Source organism: Orcinus orca, chromosome 1, assembly GCF_937001465.1.
Source record: "Orcinus orca chromosome 1, mOrcOrc1.1, whole genome shotgun sequence".
Lineage (NCBI taxonomy): Eukaryota > Metazoa > Chordata > Mammalia > Artiodactyla > Delphinidae > Orcinus > Orcinus orca.
In genome coordinates, this window is record NC_064559.1 from 124,459,947 (window position 1) to 124,477,792 (window position 17,846).

General features: G+C 35.8%; 1 protein-coding gene across 2 annotated transcripts in view; it reads left to right on the forward strand.

Annotated features, from left to right (window-relative positions):
• LRRC39 (leucine rich repeat containing 39) overlaps nt 1-17,846 on the forward strand; it is a 19,862-nt gene continuing 2,016 nt past the window's right edge. The window contains exons 1-8 of one of the 2 annotated variants that reach the window (XM_004263077.4): nt 1-152; nt 5,311-5,498; nt 8,943-9,048; nt 10,215-10,371; nt 10,940-11,076; nt 13,952-14,097; nt 15,015-15,167; nt 16,099-16,235. In XM_004263077.4, coding sequence (XP_004263125.1) covers nt 5,386-5,498; nt 8,943-9,048; nt 10,215-10,371; nt 10,940-11,076; nt 13,952-14,097; nt 15,015-15,167; nt 16,099-16,235 — 949 coding nt within the window. In that variant the 5' untranslated portion in view covers nt 1-152; nt 5,311-5,385. Of the gene's footprint in view, nt 153-5,308; nt 5,499-8,942; nt 9,049-10,214; nt 10,372-10,939; nt 11,077-13,951; nt 14,098-15,014; nt 15,168-16,098; nt 16,236-17,846 lie in introns of those variants that run through there. The other variant, XM_049714793.1, reaches the window with a different exon arrangement.

Genomic DNA, 17,846 nt, shown 5'->3' on the forward strand with positions numbered 1-17,846 from the left:
TTAGAACTAGGCTGACATTACATTTCGCTTGGTTACAGTCTGACTGAGGATTTTAATCATTCGGAGTCACACTGAAAACAATTCTCCCAGCAATCCACTCCTAGCTGATGCACTAACTTTGGGCATGTCAGCGTTTGCATCTACCGACTGTGGTAAGTATTTTTCAAAAACATTTTTTCCCACTCTTGACATATAAATAAATTGCTGTTGATGTTTATACTGTGTCAGTATTTGCTGGAATGTACAACTAAAATTGGAATTGAATTTAAAAGTCTCTTGGAGGTTCATAGTCATTCATGTAGTTGTCCTCCTCAGGAAGATTGATTTCCCCAGAAGTCAAGAAGTATTTCTTCTGAGATTGTATTTCTTTTGTTTTCTTTTGACTCTGGGAAGCTGACTCCTGAGTCATGTCACAGCCATGCCTACTTCACTGCCACGCAATGTGCTTTTCTGTTGTGGTAATCAAGGTAGAGAACACAATCCCATGCTGAAGGCAGACACACATATCACTACTGACTTGTTTTCCTCAAAGGGGCATTGGTCGCTATTACAGAAAAACAGATGGTTGACCAAAGTTTAATGGCAAGCGAGGACATGAATGAGCACATGAATGGTTATATATGTCCAGTAAAATACACGTTTACATGTAGATACTTGAGATTTTAAACTTTATTATTTGATAAATAACTACTTCAAACCTGCTTACATCTGAGATAATAAATTGTAACTGGACAGGGGGTTGGATTATTAGCATAAATATCCCAAGGTTTCTTGATGGCAAAAAGATCTTGCAGATCTGTTCCTGTTTAAATTCCACATGCATTGCTTAAAATAAGGACCTCCTCCTAATAATTTTCTGCATATTGGCACTTATACATTCATCCTGAAACATTAAACTTTTTCCCTCTGTAATATCGACACATTTTTCTCCCACTCTCTGTCTCTGTCCTTCTCTCTCACACACACTGCATACTTTTAGTTTAAAGAAATCAGTAATTTAGAGATTAATAATGAAAAGCAATATTATCCACCCCATTTCTATCACCCTAGAAGTAACCGTTTTTTAAAATAGATCTTTATCGGAGTATAATTGCTTCACAATACTGTGTTAGTTTCTGTTGCACAACAAAGCGACTCAGCCATATGCATACACATGTCTCCATATCCCATCCCTCTTGAGTCTCCATCGCCTCCTCTCTATTCTACCCCTCTAGGTCATCGCAGAGCACAGAGCCGATCTCCCTGTGCTATGCTGCTGCTTCCCACCAGCCAACTATTTTACATTCGGTAGTGTATATATGTCGATGCTACTCTCACTTTGCCCCAGCTTTACCCTCCCACCCCATGTCCTCAAGTCCATTTTCTATGTCTGCCTCTTTATTCCTGTCCTGCCCCTAGGTTCATCAGTACCTTTTTTTTTTTTTAATTCCATATATATGTGTTAGCATACGGTATTTGTTTTTCTCTTTCTGACTTACTTCACTCTGTATGACAGACTCTAGGTCCATCCACCTCATTACAAATAGCTCAATTTCGTTTCTTTTTATGGCTGAGTAATATTCCATTGTATATATGTGCTACATCTTCTTTATCCATTCATTTGTCGACAGACACTTAGGTTGCTTCCATGTCCTGGCTATTGTAAATAGTGCTGCAATGAACACTGTGGTACATGTTTCTTTTTGAACTATGGTTTTCTCAGGGTATATGCCCGGTAGTGGGATTGCTGGGTCATGTGGTAGTTCTATTTTTAGTTTTTTAAGGAACCTCCATACTGTTCTGCACAATGGCTGTATCGATCTACATTCCCACAAACAGTGCAGGAGGGTACCCTTTTCACCACACCCTTCCCAGCATTTATTGTTTCTAGATTTTTTGATAATGGCCATTCAGACTGGCGTAAGGTGATAGTTCATTGTAGTTTTGATTTGCATTTCTCTAATAGTGATGTTAAGTATCTTTTCATGTGCCTCTTGGCCATCTGTATGTCTTGCTTGGTGAAATGTCTATTTAGGTCTTCCACCCATTTTTTTTTTTTTTTTGCGGTACGCGGGCCTCTCACGGTTGTGACCTCTCCTGTTGCGGAGCACAGGCTCCGGATGCGCAGGCTCAGCGGCCATGGCTCACGGGCCCAGCTGCTCCGCGGCATGTGGGATCTTCCTGGACCAGGGCACGAACCCGTGTCCCCTGCATCGGCGGGTGGACTCTCAACCACTGCGCCACCAGGGAAGCCCCCACCCATTTTTTAACTGTATTGTTTGTTGTTTTGATATTGAGCTCCATGAGCTGCTTGTATATTTTGGAGATTAATCCTTTGTTGTTTCATTTGCAAATATTTTCTCCCATTCTGAGGGTTGTCTTTTTGTCTTGTTTATGGTTTCCTTTGCTGTGCAAAAGCTTTTAAGTTTAATTAAGTCCCATTTATTTATTTTTGTTTTTATTTCTGTTACTCTAGGAGGTGGGTCAAAAAAGATCTTGTTGTGGTTTATGTCAAAGAGTGTTTTTTCCTATGTTTTCCTCTAAGAGTTTTATAGTGTCTGGTCTTACATTTAAGTCTTTAATCCTTTTGGAGTTTATTTTTGTGTGTGATGTTAAGGAGTGTTCTAATTTCATTATTTTACATGTAGCTCTCCAGTTTTCCCAGCACCACTTATTGAAGAGGCTATCTTTTCTCCATTGTATGTCCTTGCCTCCTTTGTTGTGAAGTAACCATTTTAACTATTTCAGGATTAGTTTTCAGTGGTTATCTCCATAATACATTTTTTTTTCCAAAGGCAGTTATGCTGTGTCTTCTCAGCTTTAGACATTATCTATGGAGTTTCATTATGAAAGATGGTGCTTAAATTCACTTGCACCCCCACAGAGTTATATCCCTATTTTAATTTCTTTTGATTGCCTTATAACTTAAATCTCTATTTCTTGTTCCATAAAGTATAGACAGTATCTCTTGACTCCTACCCTCTACTTCCCCATTTCCTTCTTCCACATTCTATTAAAAGTACTTTTATTTTTATATTTTCAAGATGTACCACATTTTTTACATTCTGGTTGTTAGCCATAAAGCTTTGCTTTTTCATAGGTTGATTTATTTCAAAAAGTTGATTTTCATCATTCAAAGAAGAAACTTCGTACTCTTGGCAATCACTCCTATTTCCCCCTCTGCAAAGCCCCTGGTTATCACTAATCTATTTTCTTTCTTCATGGATTTGCCTGTTCTGGACATTTCATATAAATGGGATTATACAATTGGTGGTATTTTGTGTCTGGCTTCTATCAGCATAATTTTACTCAAAATTTCTCCATGATGTAGCATGTATCAGTGCTTTGTTCCTTTTTATGCCAGAATAACATCCCATTGTATGGATACACCACATTTTGTTTGTCCATTCGTTAGTTAATAGCCATTTGTTTTCCACTTTAGGGCTCTTAGAATAATGCTACTATCAACATTCATGTACAAGTTTTTGTGTGAACATATATTTTCATTTCTCTTGAGTATAAACCTAGGAGTGATCTTTTTCTTTTTTGTATTTCCATTTTTTTCTATCTTTATGTTTTAGGTGTGCCTTTTGTAAACAATACACAGGATTTTGTCTTTTATTCAACTGGAGAATCTTTGTTTAGTAGCCTGGAGCATTTATTAATCAGGAAAGCGTAAATGATAACCATGATGAGATATCATTTTATGTAGTAGTGTATTGGTGAGGATATACATCAGTGGGGACACTTATACAGTTGTAGTAAGAGTATAAATGGGCATAATCATTTTGGAAAACAATTGGGCTCTATCTTAAAAATTTGAACAGTCACATACACAGTGATCTAGCAATTCTAGTCCTGGGTATATACACAATAGGAATAATACTACTTGAGCAACAAGAAGATAAGAACAGGAATTTTAGAAACGGTATTACTCATAATAGCAAAAATCTGGGACCCAAGTATCCATATTAATTAGAATGGACAATAAACTGTCATAGTCATACATTTTGGAGATCATGGTATATCACTATATAAAATGCTTTTCCGGGCTTCCCTGGTGGCGCAGTGGTTGAGAGTCCGCCTGCCAATGCAGGGGACACGGGTTCATGCCCCGGTCCGGGAAGATCGGCTGGGCCCATGAGCCATGGCCGCTGAGCCTGCGTGTCCAGAGCCTGTGCTCCGCAACGGGAGAGGCCACAACAGTGAGAGGCCCACGTACTGCAAAAAAAAAAAAAAGAAAAGGTTTTCCTTCTTTATGAAGCTATATAATTTCCCATGATATGCATATACTATAATTTATTGGTGGAAAGTATGTTGTTTCCAATCTTTTGCTGTTATGAAAAACACCATAGTGAATAACTTTGTAATATGTCATTTTACAATTGAAAATATTTACAGTGTATATTCTTATGAGTGTGAATGTGGCTCTGTAAGTTTGATAGATATTACTAAAATTCTCTCCATAGAGAATATAACAATATATACTGTCACCTTTAGTGCATGAGAGTACCTTTTTTCCTATGCTGTTGTAAATTTCACTTTTTCCTTTCCAAACTTTATACCTTTCTATTTAATTTTCTTGCATTATTGCATTCCAGTATAATGGTAATTGTGGACATCTTTGACTTCTTGAATTTTGAGCAAAATAGTTAAATTAATTGTGAATCAAATTTTTTCATTATTACTAATATAATCTGGTGAAAAATCAATACTATTATTTGTAAGACAAAGAGCATTCCATCAGATAGATCTACCATAATTTACATAACCATTCCCCTATTATTATTTTCCTCTCATTTCTGAGATTCACATCACAATCCTGTGTTAGATGAGTCCGGTTTGCAATTTATTTTACACAAGAGAAAACAATACCAATATATCCCACTTAACTGAATTCCAGCTTGTACATATAGCATTTAGATTAAGCAGATATACCAAGATGCCTGCTTATCTTGTATATCCATTATTAAACATTTTCTTATAATTGGACACGTAAACCAGTTGCAGTTTTTCATTATTGTGAATTAATAGTAACAAAGGAAGTAGACTTGGCATCAGTTCCCCCCTCTGCCACTTATTAGAGATGAGACCTTAACCAATTGCCCACCTTTTTTAGGGGTCGGTTTTCTCATGTGTATTAGAGACAATAAAAGTACCCATGTCATTATATTTATATGAGAATTATTTAGTGAAATATGTCATGTAAAGTGCATAAAATAGTTTTGGGAACATGGAATGTGTTCAATAAAAAGCTATTACGATCATTGTGGTACTCAGTAAACATTCTGAAACTGTTACTGTTTTTTTTTTTTCCTCTGGTACAATCAGGCCCTTTCTGAGATGGCATCTGTGATTCAGCCATTCAAAATGAAGTTGGTGACTCTGTGACAATGTGGAGAAGTCATGTCAGACAGTGTGGTTTGTACTGGGGCTGTCAATGCTGTAAAGGAAGTTTGGGAGAAAAGAATAAAGAAATACAATGAAGACCTGAAGCGAGAGAAGGAATTTCAACAAAAGTATGCTATAACATATTTATTATCTTGAATTAGCAAAAATTCATAACATCCTCATTATTAAAAATAGTATTTATTAAATGCCTATTATTGAATTTGATAGAGGTTTCTGTTTACTGAAAACCCAAAATATAACTAAAGGAAGCACCTGACAATTAAGTGTGGCCATGTGATGGGGGCCACAAAAAATACAAGTGTCTGTAAGTGAAAATAGTAGTTGTCCTAGGAGTCTGTTCAACTTCATCAAAGTTTGATTAGTATCATTTAGTCTACTTTTCAGAGATTGTTTTTTCAACATTATATTCCCTAGGATCTAAAACAACAATGGGCAGTAGAAGGTATGGTAGATTCTCACCTATTTAAATAGCTGTGAGTTCCAGCCAGGGCCCCTGTGGATCACCTGATTCCTCTATTTGGGCTATACTTAAATAGTTCGGCTCTCACTTCCTCTGCCTCATTGATACCAACCTACCTTCCTTATTGGATATCTCCAAATTATCCTACTACTCTTGCAAGGATAGCCCCTTTCCTCATAGATTCCACATAGCCCCCTACAGTTATTATTTGTTAGGTCTCTTTCTAAACATTAAATAGTCTTGCAATATGTACAAATATCAAACCATTATGTTGTACATCTAGAACTAATATAATGTTATATGTCAGTTATATCTCATTTAAAAAAATGGTCTTGTGTCAGCAAATAACAGAAAACTCAACTAAAAATGGGTTAAACAATAAGGAAGTCCTGAGGTAAGGCAATTCCAAAGCTTCAACAGTTTTGAAGACTCAGCTTCTTTTTATCAGTGTGTCAGTTTAGTCCTCAGGTTAGCTTCTCTCAGTGTCACAGGATGACTGGTATACTTCCAGGCATCACAGCCAGGCATCATTATGTTATCAGAAGAGCAGGAATTATTTATTTCTGTATCTTCTTTAAGAATGAGAAAACCTTTCTGAGGTCTCCATCAAACTTCTCCATCACCTCTCATTGGCCAGAATTGGGTCATTAGTACACCCCTAATCCAATTACCTTCCAGGGAAATGAGATCGTATGATTGGTTTAGACAAATTAAGATTTATACTTGGGTAACTTGGAGGAAGTGTAGACACTTAGAAATAACTGGCATTCTCCCAGCAAAGAAGAGGGCTGGCACAGCACTGCACTGAGTCACACATTCAGGCTTTTATCTTGTTGTTCAACTGTGCACAGTCTCCATTCCTTTAGGAATGGACTTTAGTCACCTCATGGCCCCAAATACATAGATACACCAACTGTGGCCAATGTACTTGATTCTAGCCAGCAGGAAGTTGCACACATGACTATTTCTGCTAACATCTCACTAGCCAAAGCTTCATATGACCCATACCTAACTGCAAAGGAGGATGGCTAAATGAAGTCTTGTGCCCAGTTAAATTTAGAGGATCTGTCACTGAGGAAGAAGAGGAGTAACAGATACTGGGGAATGATAAGCAGTCTCTGCCACATATAGGTGATATTATTTTCTCCATTTTAAAGATGGAAAACCTGAAGGATAGGCCTAGGTAACTTGTCAAAGATCACACGGCTAATAAATGTGGAACTGGTATTCACTTGTATTCATACCTAAGCAATGTGATTCAGTAAGCTTATATTCACCTTAGGTCTTAAATTTCCCTAGACTGAAATGTGTAAAACTACTCTTATGACACATATTATGTTTATATTATATAATTATGACAAACTTGACTCAAGTACTATTTTTTAAAAAATTTTATTGAAGTATAGTTGATTTACAATGTTGTGTTAATTTCTACAGTACAGCAAAGTGACTCAGTTATATGTGTATATATATATATTTTTTCCATTATGGTTTATCACAGGCTATTAAATATAGTTCCCTGTGCTATACAATAGGACCTTGTTGTTTATCCATCCTATATATACTAGTTTGTGTCTGCTAATCCCAAACCCCACCCCGCCCTTGGCAACCACAAGTCTGTTCTCTGTTCTCTATTGACTCGAGTACTCATAAATCCTATCCACTTTTTAGAAAACTGTGGTCAGAAATCACAAGTTGGTTCTAAACTCTTGAATTTCACCTGTTATATGTGTCTAGTTAAGAATCATTTAATTTCAGCAGCGTTAAGTTTTCTCTGTACAAAACAGGCAAGGGGTAAAAATGTAATCTAATGCTTCTTCTCTCAGCTAAAAGAGGCTAAAGATTTAGCTCAAAAAGCCTTAAGTTTAAACAGAAATTGTTCTGTCTTTGGATGCCAAGCTGCCTTGAAGAAAGCAAGCACTTGGGTAAGAGTTGGTATAACAACATTGGAGAAAGTCTTTAGGCTATAATAAAAGGGTTTTAGAGGAGGTAGAAAATTTCTGTTCAAAACTTTGAAAGAACATCAAGCTTAAAATAAACAGTGTAGGAATTATAGAATACTAGAGCTAGAAGAGACCTTAGATATTATTTAATCCAAACCCCATGTTTTATCGGCAAGGTCCTTAGAGGTGAGATGTCTTGCCCATGGTCACCAAATTAAGTGATACATTCTGGACTTAGATCATAGTAATACAGAGCCAGAAAGAATTAATGAATCATTTAAGAGATGGAAATAAACTTGTTTAATAATAGTTAGCCCCACTCATTAAGGACAGAGCTTTTTGTATCCACAATATCCAGCATAGTATTTGGCATATAATGGGTGCTTGATGAATTCTTTAATTGAAATTAAACGTTAGGGAATAACACACTTCATTGCCCATCATTAAATCTTGCTCTGAAATACGTATATTTCAGTAAGTAATAAGTAATTAATAATCATTATGTCTACTGTTTAAATAGTTCTATTTTTATAAAACGTGGTGTAATTGAATAGATGGCAGTATACACTTTGTCTCACTTAGCCACACCTGTTGGAAGCTTAGCTGTTCAGTCTAGAAGACCACACATAGCCATTGCCACAGTGCACTTGTTAGCAGATTAATTAACTTTCAGACAAGCAGTGGATAAAAATACTCAGACTCCATAGAAATGTTTTGCAAACACAAACATATATAGACAGCAAATATACTTTTATTTGGTTTTCTGTTCATTAAAATAAAATCCTCGGGCTTCCCTGGTGGCGCAGTGGTTGAGAGTCCGCCTGCCGATGCAGGGGACACGGGTTCGTGCCCTGGTCCGGGAAGATCCCACATGCCGCGGAGTGGCTGGGCCCGTGAGCCATGGCCGCTGAGCCTGCGCTCCGCAACGGGAGAGGCCACAACAGTGAGAGGCCCGCGTACCGCAAACAAAACAAAACAAAACAAAACCCCGTGGAACCCGTGTCCCCTGCATTGGCAGGCGGACTCTCAACCACTGCGCCACCAGGGAAGCCCCCAAATGGTTGTTTTTGATGGGTCACTTTTTCATACAAAAGTGAATGCTACCTATGTCATTACCTGTGAACTAAAATGATTTCCTGGTCTCCTAGGCTAGTGCGAATCTGGGAAGAACGAGTGAGCTTAACCAAGCTAAGAGAAAAGGTCATCAGGGAAGACGGAAGGGTCATTTTGAAGATAGAAAATGAGGAATGGAAGGTAAGCTTTATAGAAGTAATATTTGATTTTTTATATTTCGCATTTTGTGGGAGAGTTGAGAGAATGATTCTTAAATTATGTGCTTAAGTCTGGAATAGTTAGGAATTCTAATTTTAATAATGTACCAAATGAATTTGGGCAACATGAACTGAAAATTAATGTAACTTCACAACTTTTTATTGCAAAACTTCAACCAATGTGCTTTAACTCTGCCTAAATTTAAGTCATTTGTAATATTTCTCCCACTAATCCTTCTAATAAGTAATTTCTCATTTTCCGTAAAAAGGTGACCATCTGCTTAACAAAAATCGTGTAGCTTTTTCAAAGCAAATGCTCAACTAAAAGCAGCGGAAGGTGTTTTAAATAAAGCTTTGGCCTTAAAGTAAAAAAAACAGCAAATGCTCAGTTAAAACTTCACAAAATGGAAATGTATATTAATTTTTTTCTTAGGTCCACAACCAAATTCACATTATCTCCTCTTTCTCTCTTTCCCTCTCTCTCTCTCCCTCTCTCTCACACACACACAAACATAGTTGCTTAATTACATTAGGCCTACTCTAAGTTTGACAAGGGCCACCTCTATCCCTTGAGTCAGTGTTTGTTTTCATACATATCAGTATATTTAGCTAGGGGGTTAGCTCCTGTATTTTGTCTTTTGGCTACTTTAGGCTGAAAGGGAAAAGGCATAGAGTTCAGTATAGTTGAAACTTTTAAAATTCTTAAAAGAAAATCTGCTTAAAAAAACTAAACTATTTCAAAACAGAATGGGAAGAGAAGTTTGAATTGATTAGAATGATCTTTTTGTTTCTCTATAATTTCAATTAGCCACCATATTCTCATGTTCAGTAACATATGTATTCTAGTTAAGCCTAATAAAATAGAATCTTTAGAACACAGCTCTATGTGTGTGCAATATTGACTGAAATATGTTATTTCTGTTTATGTTATTATGATTGGGGTTTGAAGGTTTAGCACCCGCCAAAAAAGGAAAGTTCTTAGAACTTAGAAGTAGCACAAAGTATTTGGAAATATAACCCATTAAAGAAAAAATATTCCTAAGTTCTTTTACAAATCAAATAGTATCTCTACAGTCATATTTCTGTATGTCATGATACTAAAATAATTTAAGTAATATAGTAACTTTCATTTTTTTTACTTGAGTTTAGACCCTCCCTTCTTCTCTACTAAAACTAAATCAGCTACAGGAATGGCAACTTCATAGAACTGGCTTGGTGAAAATTCCTGAGTTCATTGGAAGATTCCAGAACCTTATTGTGTTAGATTTATCTCGAAACACAATTTCAGACATACCTCGAGAAATTGGTAAGGAAAATTGCTTTTATTCCTGTGTTTTTCACTGATAATTTTTTTTGATACATGGAATAAAGATCTCATCTTTATATAGTCCTGAATCTTAAAATTTTAAACATCTAGTCTAAACTGAAGCTTCCAGGGGATTCAAGCTTCTGGATTTACTGAGGTGATTCAAGATGAGATTTCAATGCAAGAGAAGTCTCTTTGGAAATAGTATTGTGTAGATTCTGGAAACAATATTGTTGGTTTGGTTATTTCTCCTAGAAGGGAACAAATTGAAGACAAGAAAGAAAATTAGAAATAATTCCTTAAATGAGGAAAAAAAAATCCCCAAATGGAAAACTAGTCAGGATATAGTATAGATAAAACAGAATGAAAAAAATATTTTTGTCTATAGCACTGATAAATCACCAGCTCTTTATCTGAAGAAGGGGCAAGACACACAGTGGGAAAAGGGAAGAGCCTAAGTGTGAATTTGCCAATATGAAACGGGCAAGTAAGTTATGCTGTAATACTTAATAACTGGAAACATTATTTTATATCCCTCTGCTCTTTACTGTGTATTATTTTCCCATAGGACTGCTTACTAGACTTCAGGAACTGATTCTTAGTTACAACAAAATCAAAACTGTCCCCAAGGAACTAAGTAACTGTGCCAGACTGGAGAAACTTGAACTTGCTGTTAACAGAGATATATGTGATCTTCCACAAGAGGTCAGAATGATATAAATACTTATGATTTTATTTTCCTTCTACTGGTGGTTTACTTCTCCACTGCATGATCATTAAAAATAACACTAATGGAAAAATGCTATAAATTTTATTTCAGAAAATGTTTAGTGAAAACCATTTCCTATTATTATAAAGCATGTTTTTAATTAGAGAAAGATTTATTTAGCATAAAAAGCTATTTCTATTATTGTTGCAGTACTGACATCATTAGTGATCTCCTTGAAGGCCAGAGTGAGAATCTTATTTATTTCACTTCCCAGAATTGAAGGTACAGCCTAGGTTGTAGATGTTACTTGATGCCTATTGAATGAATAAATGATTATCATAAAGCACAATGTGGTGACAGGAAAACTCTTTTGTTTATTAGTTAGTTTTTATAGGTGATCAGCTTTTGAGATAGAGGTAAAGTAAAAAGACATGAATTCTTCAGTTTAGGAAAAGTGTCTGCTAGCGTCCTAGGCTCTACCAAGTAAAGCAAGGCAGTGGGCTTGGAAAGCCCTCAAACTTTGATTTGGTATGATATCTTGTTCTTGGTAAGACCAAACTGATCATAGAGATATAGACATTCCTGTCATTTTTCAAGCATATTTAAGGCTCTTAGAATCAGCAAAGGAAATTTCCTTGGTGCTTTGCCTTGAAAACAATGATTTTGCAAGATAAAAGTTAAGAAAAATAATAAAACTCAAAATGAAAGACTATTCCCCTTTCCCACTTTATCTTGGTAAGAATGTCACTTTCCTCCCCAAACCAGTAAACATGCACCCATTATTGTTGCTCTTGCAAGTAAAACATAGTTTCTATAGCTATATCCATCTGATCTTATAATAGTTCAGTTTAGTGAAATGTATACACTTGATTATGATGAAAATCATGATCACAGGGACAATTTCTTTATACCTAAAAGAGGGCCAATAAACATTTTATTTCTAATTTTTAATTATTGTGATTTTGTTTCTAGCTTTGGTTCTGTCACTAAAAAGCTATGTGAATTTGGGCATGTCTCTTAACCTGTCTTTACCTTAATGTCTCTACTTAAAGAAATACGTTTTACAGGAACAAATAGTGAACTGAGATCTTGAGCCTGGAATTATTTCCAAGTGTGGCCTTTAAGTAGCTGTGAGGCCTTGAACACACCACTTTACATAACTAGGTCTCAATTTTCACATATGCAAAATTAAGACTTAGATTATAATGGTTTTAATATCTTTCTTCAAGCTTTTAAAACCAAAGAGTTCTAGTCCCACTGAGAAATCTGCAACAGGAGATTTAACTCTCAGCCATTAAATTGCACACACTGTAACACACAAACAAATTTATGCTAGTGTAAAAACAATCTTTTTATACACTATTCTGACTCATTTGAAAATTTTAAAAGTCTGATGACAAGTTTTGAAAAGTGTTTCATTCATGACGAATTATAAAGCTAGAGAAATATCACCTACTAAATGGAAAACTTCTTTTTTGCATTACCCATAAAACGCTGTATTTGTGCATTTTTTGAGGTGTTAAAGTTGTGGAATGAATCTGAATGTGCCCTGAGATAGAAATAAAACATAGAACTTGCCTAGCTAAATGGAGAGTCTTTTGTAAAAGTTAACTAAATTCTTACATTTTGAAATTTTCACTACAGAGGAAAGAGAAATTTAGAAATTTTGCAGCTTTAGGTCCACAAAAACTTGAGTGCACATCATAGCTCCATCATTTCTAGTCACATGGCTTCTCTAAACCATTTTGTCCATAAAAGGGAAAAAAAGTACTCACCTTGTAAAGTTGATGAATAAACTAGAGCTATATGCATCAATGTGAATACATATAAAGACTGAGATTGAGAGAAAAAAGCAAGTTAAAGAAAGATAAGTACAGTATCATCTTTAAATAAAATTCAAAAACATATAAAGATAATTTTGTTTATGAAAAATACACATAATAGTAATATATAGAGAGAACTATATAGAAAACATGTATTTATGCATAGTAATAAAAACATTTTAAAAATGCAGGGGAATAATAGATACCAAATTCAGGATAGAGTTATCTTCAAAGAGGAAGAAGGAAGAAGTACATTGAGGGCAGTCATATTGATATATTTGTTTTCTTAAGCTGAGCACACTGGTTTTGTTATATAGTCTTAATAAATGTTTCATTGATGTTTTCATTTTAAAAATGGAATTACCAAACAGTAAATTCTATGACTGAGATAATGTTATGTAAAGCATCAGGCACGGGCTTCCCTGGTGGCGCAGTGGTTGAGAGTCCGCCTGCCGATGCAGGGGATATGGGTTCGTGCCCCGGTCCGGGAAGATCCCACATGCTGCGGAGCGGCTGGGCCCGTGAGCCATGACCGCTGAGCCTGCGCGTCCGGAGCCTGTGGTCCGCAACGGGAGAGGCCACAACAGTGAGAGGCCCGCGTACCGCAAAAAAAAAAAAAAAAAAAAAAAAAAAAAGCATCAGGCACAAAGAAAGGGGGTTAACAAAAGTAATTATTATTCTGAAGTTTGGGTTTTCCCAAGAAAATCTCAACTACTAGATAAAAGGAAAACATAACATATATTTACTCCCAGAAAAAAAGAAAAAAAAAAAGCTTCTGCCAGGCAGGTGCTATAAACCCTGGAGCTTGGTTATTTTGGAAGATAAGCTTTCTTTGAATAGATGAACTTTCTATGAGAGAGTTTTTCATTTATCTGGAGGTTATTTAGCATTATTGTTATCTCAAGTTTGTTGTGGACTGCTGTGACTAAATAAAGTGTAAGCATCATGTAGACAATCCTTGATGTGATATATCTCCTTTACCATTGTGGGTGTTCTAGTAGTTTACGTTGTTGACATTTATTTTGAAAAACCTTGCCTTCCTCTTCAGCTCAGCAACTTGTTAAAGCTTACTCACCTTGATCTGAGTATGAACCACTTTACTACAATCCCTCCTGCTGTGTTGAACATGCCTGCCCTTGAGTGGCTTGATATGGGAAGCAACAGACTTGAACAACTTCCTGATACTGTAGAAAGGTAACATAAATAACTTTTTTTGCTACCAAGAGACGTGTTGAAGCTCTCTATGATAAATAAGAAAGAATAAACAAAACACAGGGGACCCCAAGCATAATCAATCACAATAGATCCATTTAGTTCCAAATAATGTATGCTACTTTTTAATAGAATATATCCATGTACTCCAAATTTAAAAAAAAAAAAGGGTTTTGAGGAATTCCCTGGTGGTCCAGTGGTTAGGACTCAGCGCTTCCACCGCAGAGGGTTGGGTTTGATCCTTGGTCAGGGCACTAAGATCCCACAAGCCACGTGGTACAGCCAAAAAAAGAAAAGGGGGGGGGGCCGGTTTGGGAGAGAAAAACTGGCTATCTGACTTGAACAAATTGACAAGAATAGGCCACAGCAATAACAACATTGCTTAGTGCATGCCAGGCACTTCTGTGCACTTTAAAAACATTGAGGAAACTAATGTAGAGATGATAGTAAATTGCTCAAGATCACAGTTAGTAAGTGTGCCAGTTAGGATTTGAACCCAGGCACCCTGGCCCCAGAGTCCATGCTGTTAACCATTATGCATACTTGCCTTGCCCTAAATGGGCATATTAATAATTTCTGAGTTTCCTCTTAAGACTCTAATTCAGATTAGATAGCCTTTTAGCAGGTCTTCTGCAAGAAATCCTATGAGAATAGTGAAGAATTCTAGAATACATTGATTTAATTTCTACCACTACATGATGAGAACTATACAGTAGATAGAGATTAACTCCCTTGTTATAGTTTCCCTAAAATCAGGTAATGTGAAGTCAGTTAACTCAATATGTATACTGGTTAAAGGAGATGTTATACAAGATGACATTTAAAAATATTTTGGGTTAATAAGAACCAGGGTTTTCATATTGTATGTGATTAATCACAGGAACCTCTTAATTCTTCAGAATGCAAAGTCTACACACATTATGGCTCCAACGGAATAAAATAACATGCTTGCCAGAAACAATCAGCAATATGAAAAATCTGGGTACTCTTGTTCTCAGCAACAATAAACTGAAAGATATTCCAGTGTGCATGGAAGAGATGACCAATCTAAGGTAAAAGTTGTAGACACAGAACTGACATGTTCCTTTCTGGCTGCAGAACAAAGTAATATAAAGAAATTGTTATTAACAGATTTGAGTTCTCATTCACATAAATGAATACATTTAAAAATCTTTTCCAACCTTGAAATTCTATAATTTATAAAGAGGATAAATATAATACTGGTCTAAATTATTCAAGAAAGAATCCTTGAAACTAAAGCTGTACTGGGATTTATCAGCTTTAAGGAATGCCCTGTGTTGGTGACATTTTCCTGAAAATCATCTCTATAACTGCTAACAAACTTTATCCACGATACAGTTTTATCCACGATAAACCAAAACCATAAGAATAGTGATTATTTTCCTCCTAAATAACTACAAATGGACAAGGCAATTACGTTAGAGGTAAATATAACTTTTTACTAAGTTAATTACTAACAGAACTCCCTCAAATAACTTCCAAACCTTAATTTCCTGACAGTGAGCATAAGATGTGAGAATTCACACCAAATCCCACAACTTTCATAACAAAATCATTCATTTACTTATTCAGCAACTACTAAGCCTTGTACTAGATGGTGACGATACAATGATAAATAAGACATGCTTTATAAAATATGCAGAAAATTTAAGTTCATAGCATTAACTGTATATTTGAGATGCATTAGGGTTGCTCTTGGAAGTTAAAGTGTACCACATTACACATATGCTATGGACTAATAGTTGCTTTTACAAGCTTGGAAAATAAGTTGTCTAAAGCTAATATTTTTTTCTTCTAGGCAAGAAATTTAAAGATTCTTGGGATATATCACATCTCACCAAGATGTTCAGTTACTGAAACCAGTTAAAAAAAAAAGAGTAATTTAGTATATTACCACTCCAGGAAAATAAATGTACACTTCTATGGCACCTATAAAAATACTGTTTTTTGGTGAACTGCTAGGTTTGTCAACTTCCGAGACAACCCACTGAAATTGGAAGTAACACTTCCTCCTGGAGAAAACACAGATGAGGAAGAGGAAAGGGAATTATTCGGCCTTCAGTTTATGCACACGTACATACAGGAGTCACGGAGAGCAGGTATGAGATTTGTACATAACACAGGTTAAGAATTCTTTTTAATAGAGGAACGCATATATATATATATATATATATATATATATATATATATATATTCCTTTATAGACTTTTCGTTCCATCTTACCTTTTGTCAAATTCTGGTCTCTTCGTTAACATTGTTGAAGCAAAAAAAAGTGAAATTCTAATCTGTTCACGATTTTGATAAAGGCTTGGAGAGAAAGGTTGTAAAGATACTGAAAATCTTTCAAGTAGAGTCAGGAAATAAACTTCTTTGGTCAAGCACTTGAAGCATGACCAAGTGAATGAAGATGTAATTCTTAAAGCTTCATTACCTCATCTATCAGTTTGTCATGTCAGTTTACTCATGAACACTACCTTCCTTGCCATTTCCTCTTTGTCTACAATAATCCACAAATAGCAAAAAGAAATATTTTGACTAGGAATGAAAACTATTTTGCTACTGTGCCTAGGAATGAAAAATATCAAGAGAACATAGATTTTAGCCAACAGTTAAAATGTGAGTTTTTGATATATAGGCTTCAATCACTTTTATCTCTGATAATTTAGAATTAAAACCTCTTTTTTGTTGATTTTTTAACTAAGGAAGGAATGACTTTAACTTAACCCAAGATTAGGGGAAGAGGACAAACAGCATAACTCTCTGTTAATAAAAAATATAATAGGACTTCCCTGGTGGTGCAGTGGTTAAGAATCCGCCTGCCAATGCAGGGGACATGGGTTCGATCCCTGGTCCAGGAATATCCCACATGCTGCGAAGCCATCGCAATGAGAAGCATGTGCACCGCAAGGAAGAGTAGCCCCCGCTCACTGCAACTAGAGAAAGCCTGTGTGTAGCAATGAAGATCCAACACAGCCAAAAATAAATAAAATATAAATTTTAAAAAAACAGCTTTATAAAAAAAATAAATAGTATAGTAATGGAAAACATGGTTTTATAATTCACTAAAATGTGAAGAATTTTTGAGTTAAAAGGTAGAGTTTAGTTACCTCTTCAAATAGTTACTTTGAAGAACAGGTAGAATCTGAGCAAACAGATATGAGAGTATTTTCAGCTGGAGAAAATATTTTTACCAACATCCAATAGAGGTCATTAGATCTGTTGTAGCAAGGTCACAGAAACAGTAACATGGAGGTTAGACTGGAGGAAGATATGTAAAAAAGCTGTAATAGTTTGGGGCCTAGGTTTGAAAAGTACAGTATAAATATATAAAAGCCAAGTAGGAGACAGAATTGATGACTGAAGATGAGAAGAGGGAGGAGTCCAGGATGAATCTGTTTTTGGTTAGAGCAACTGGATGAATGGTGGTGCTGAGATGGGGAAATGAAATATAGAAGCTGGTTTGGTGGTAGAAGTGGAACATGAGCTTCAGTTTTAACAGTAAATTTGATATATCTGTGGGACATGCAGGAAGAGGTAGTTGTGTAGATCAATCTAAAGTTCAAGGAGTTTGCTGAACCTGCAAATTCTGCAGGTCGAGAAACAGCTATAATGCATATCCCATGTATTCACTGTCTCATGTAATCTTAAGGGAAATAAGCAAGGTTGGGGAAAACAATAATCTTGGTACAGCTGGCATGTTGAAGAACAAC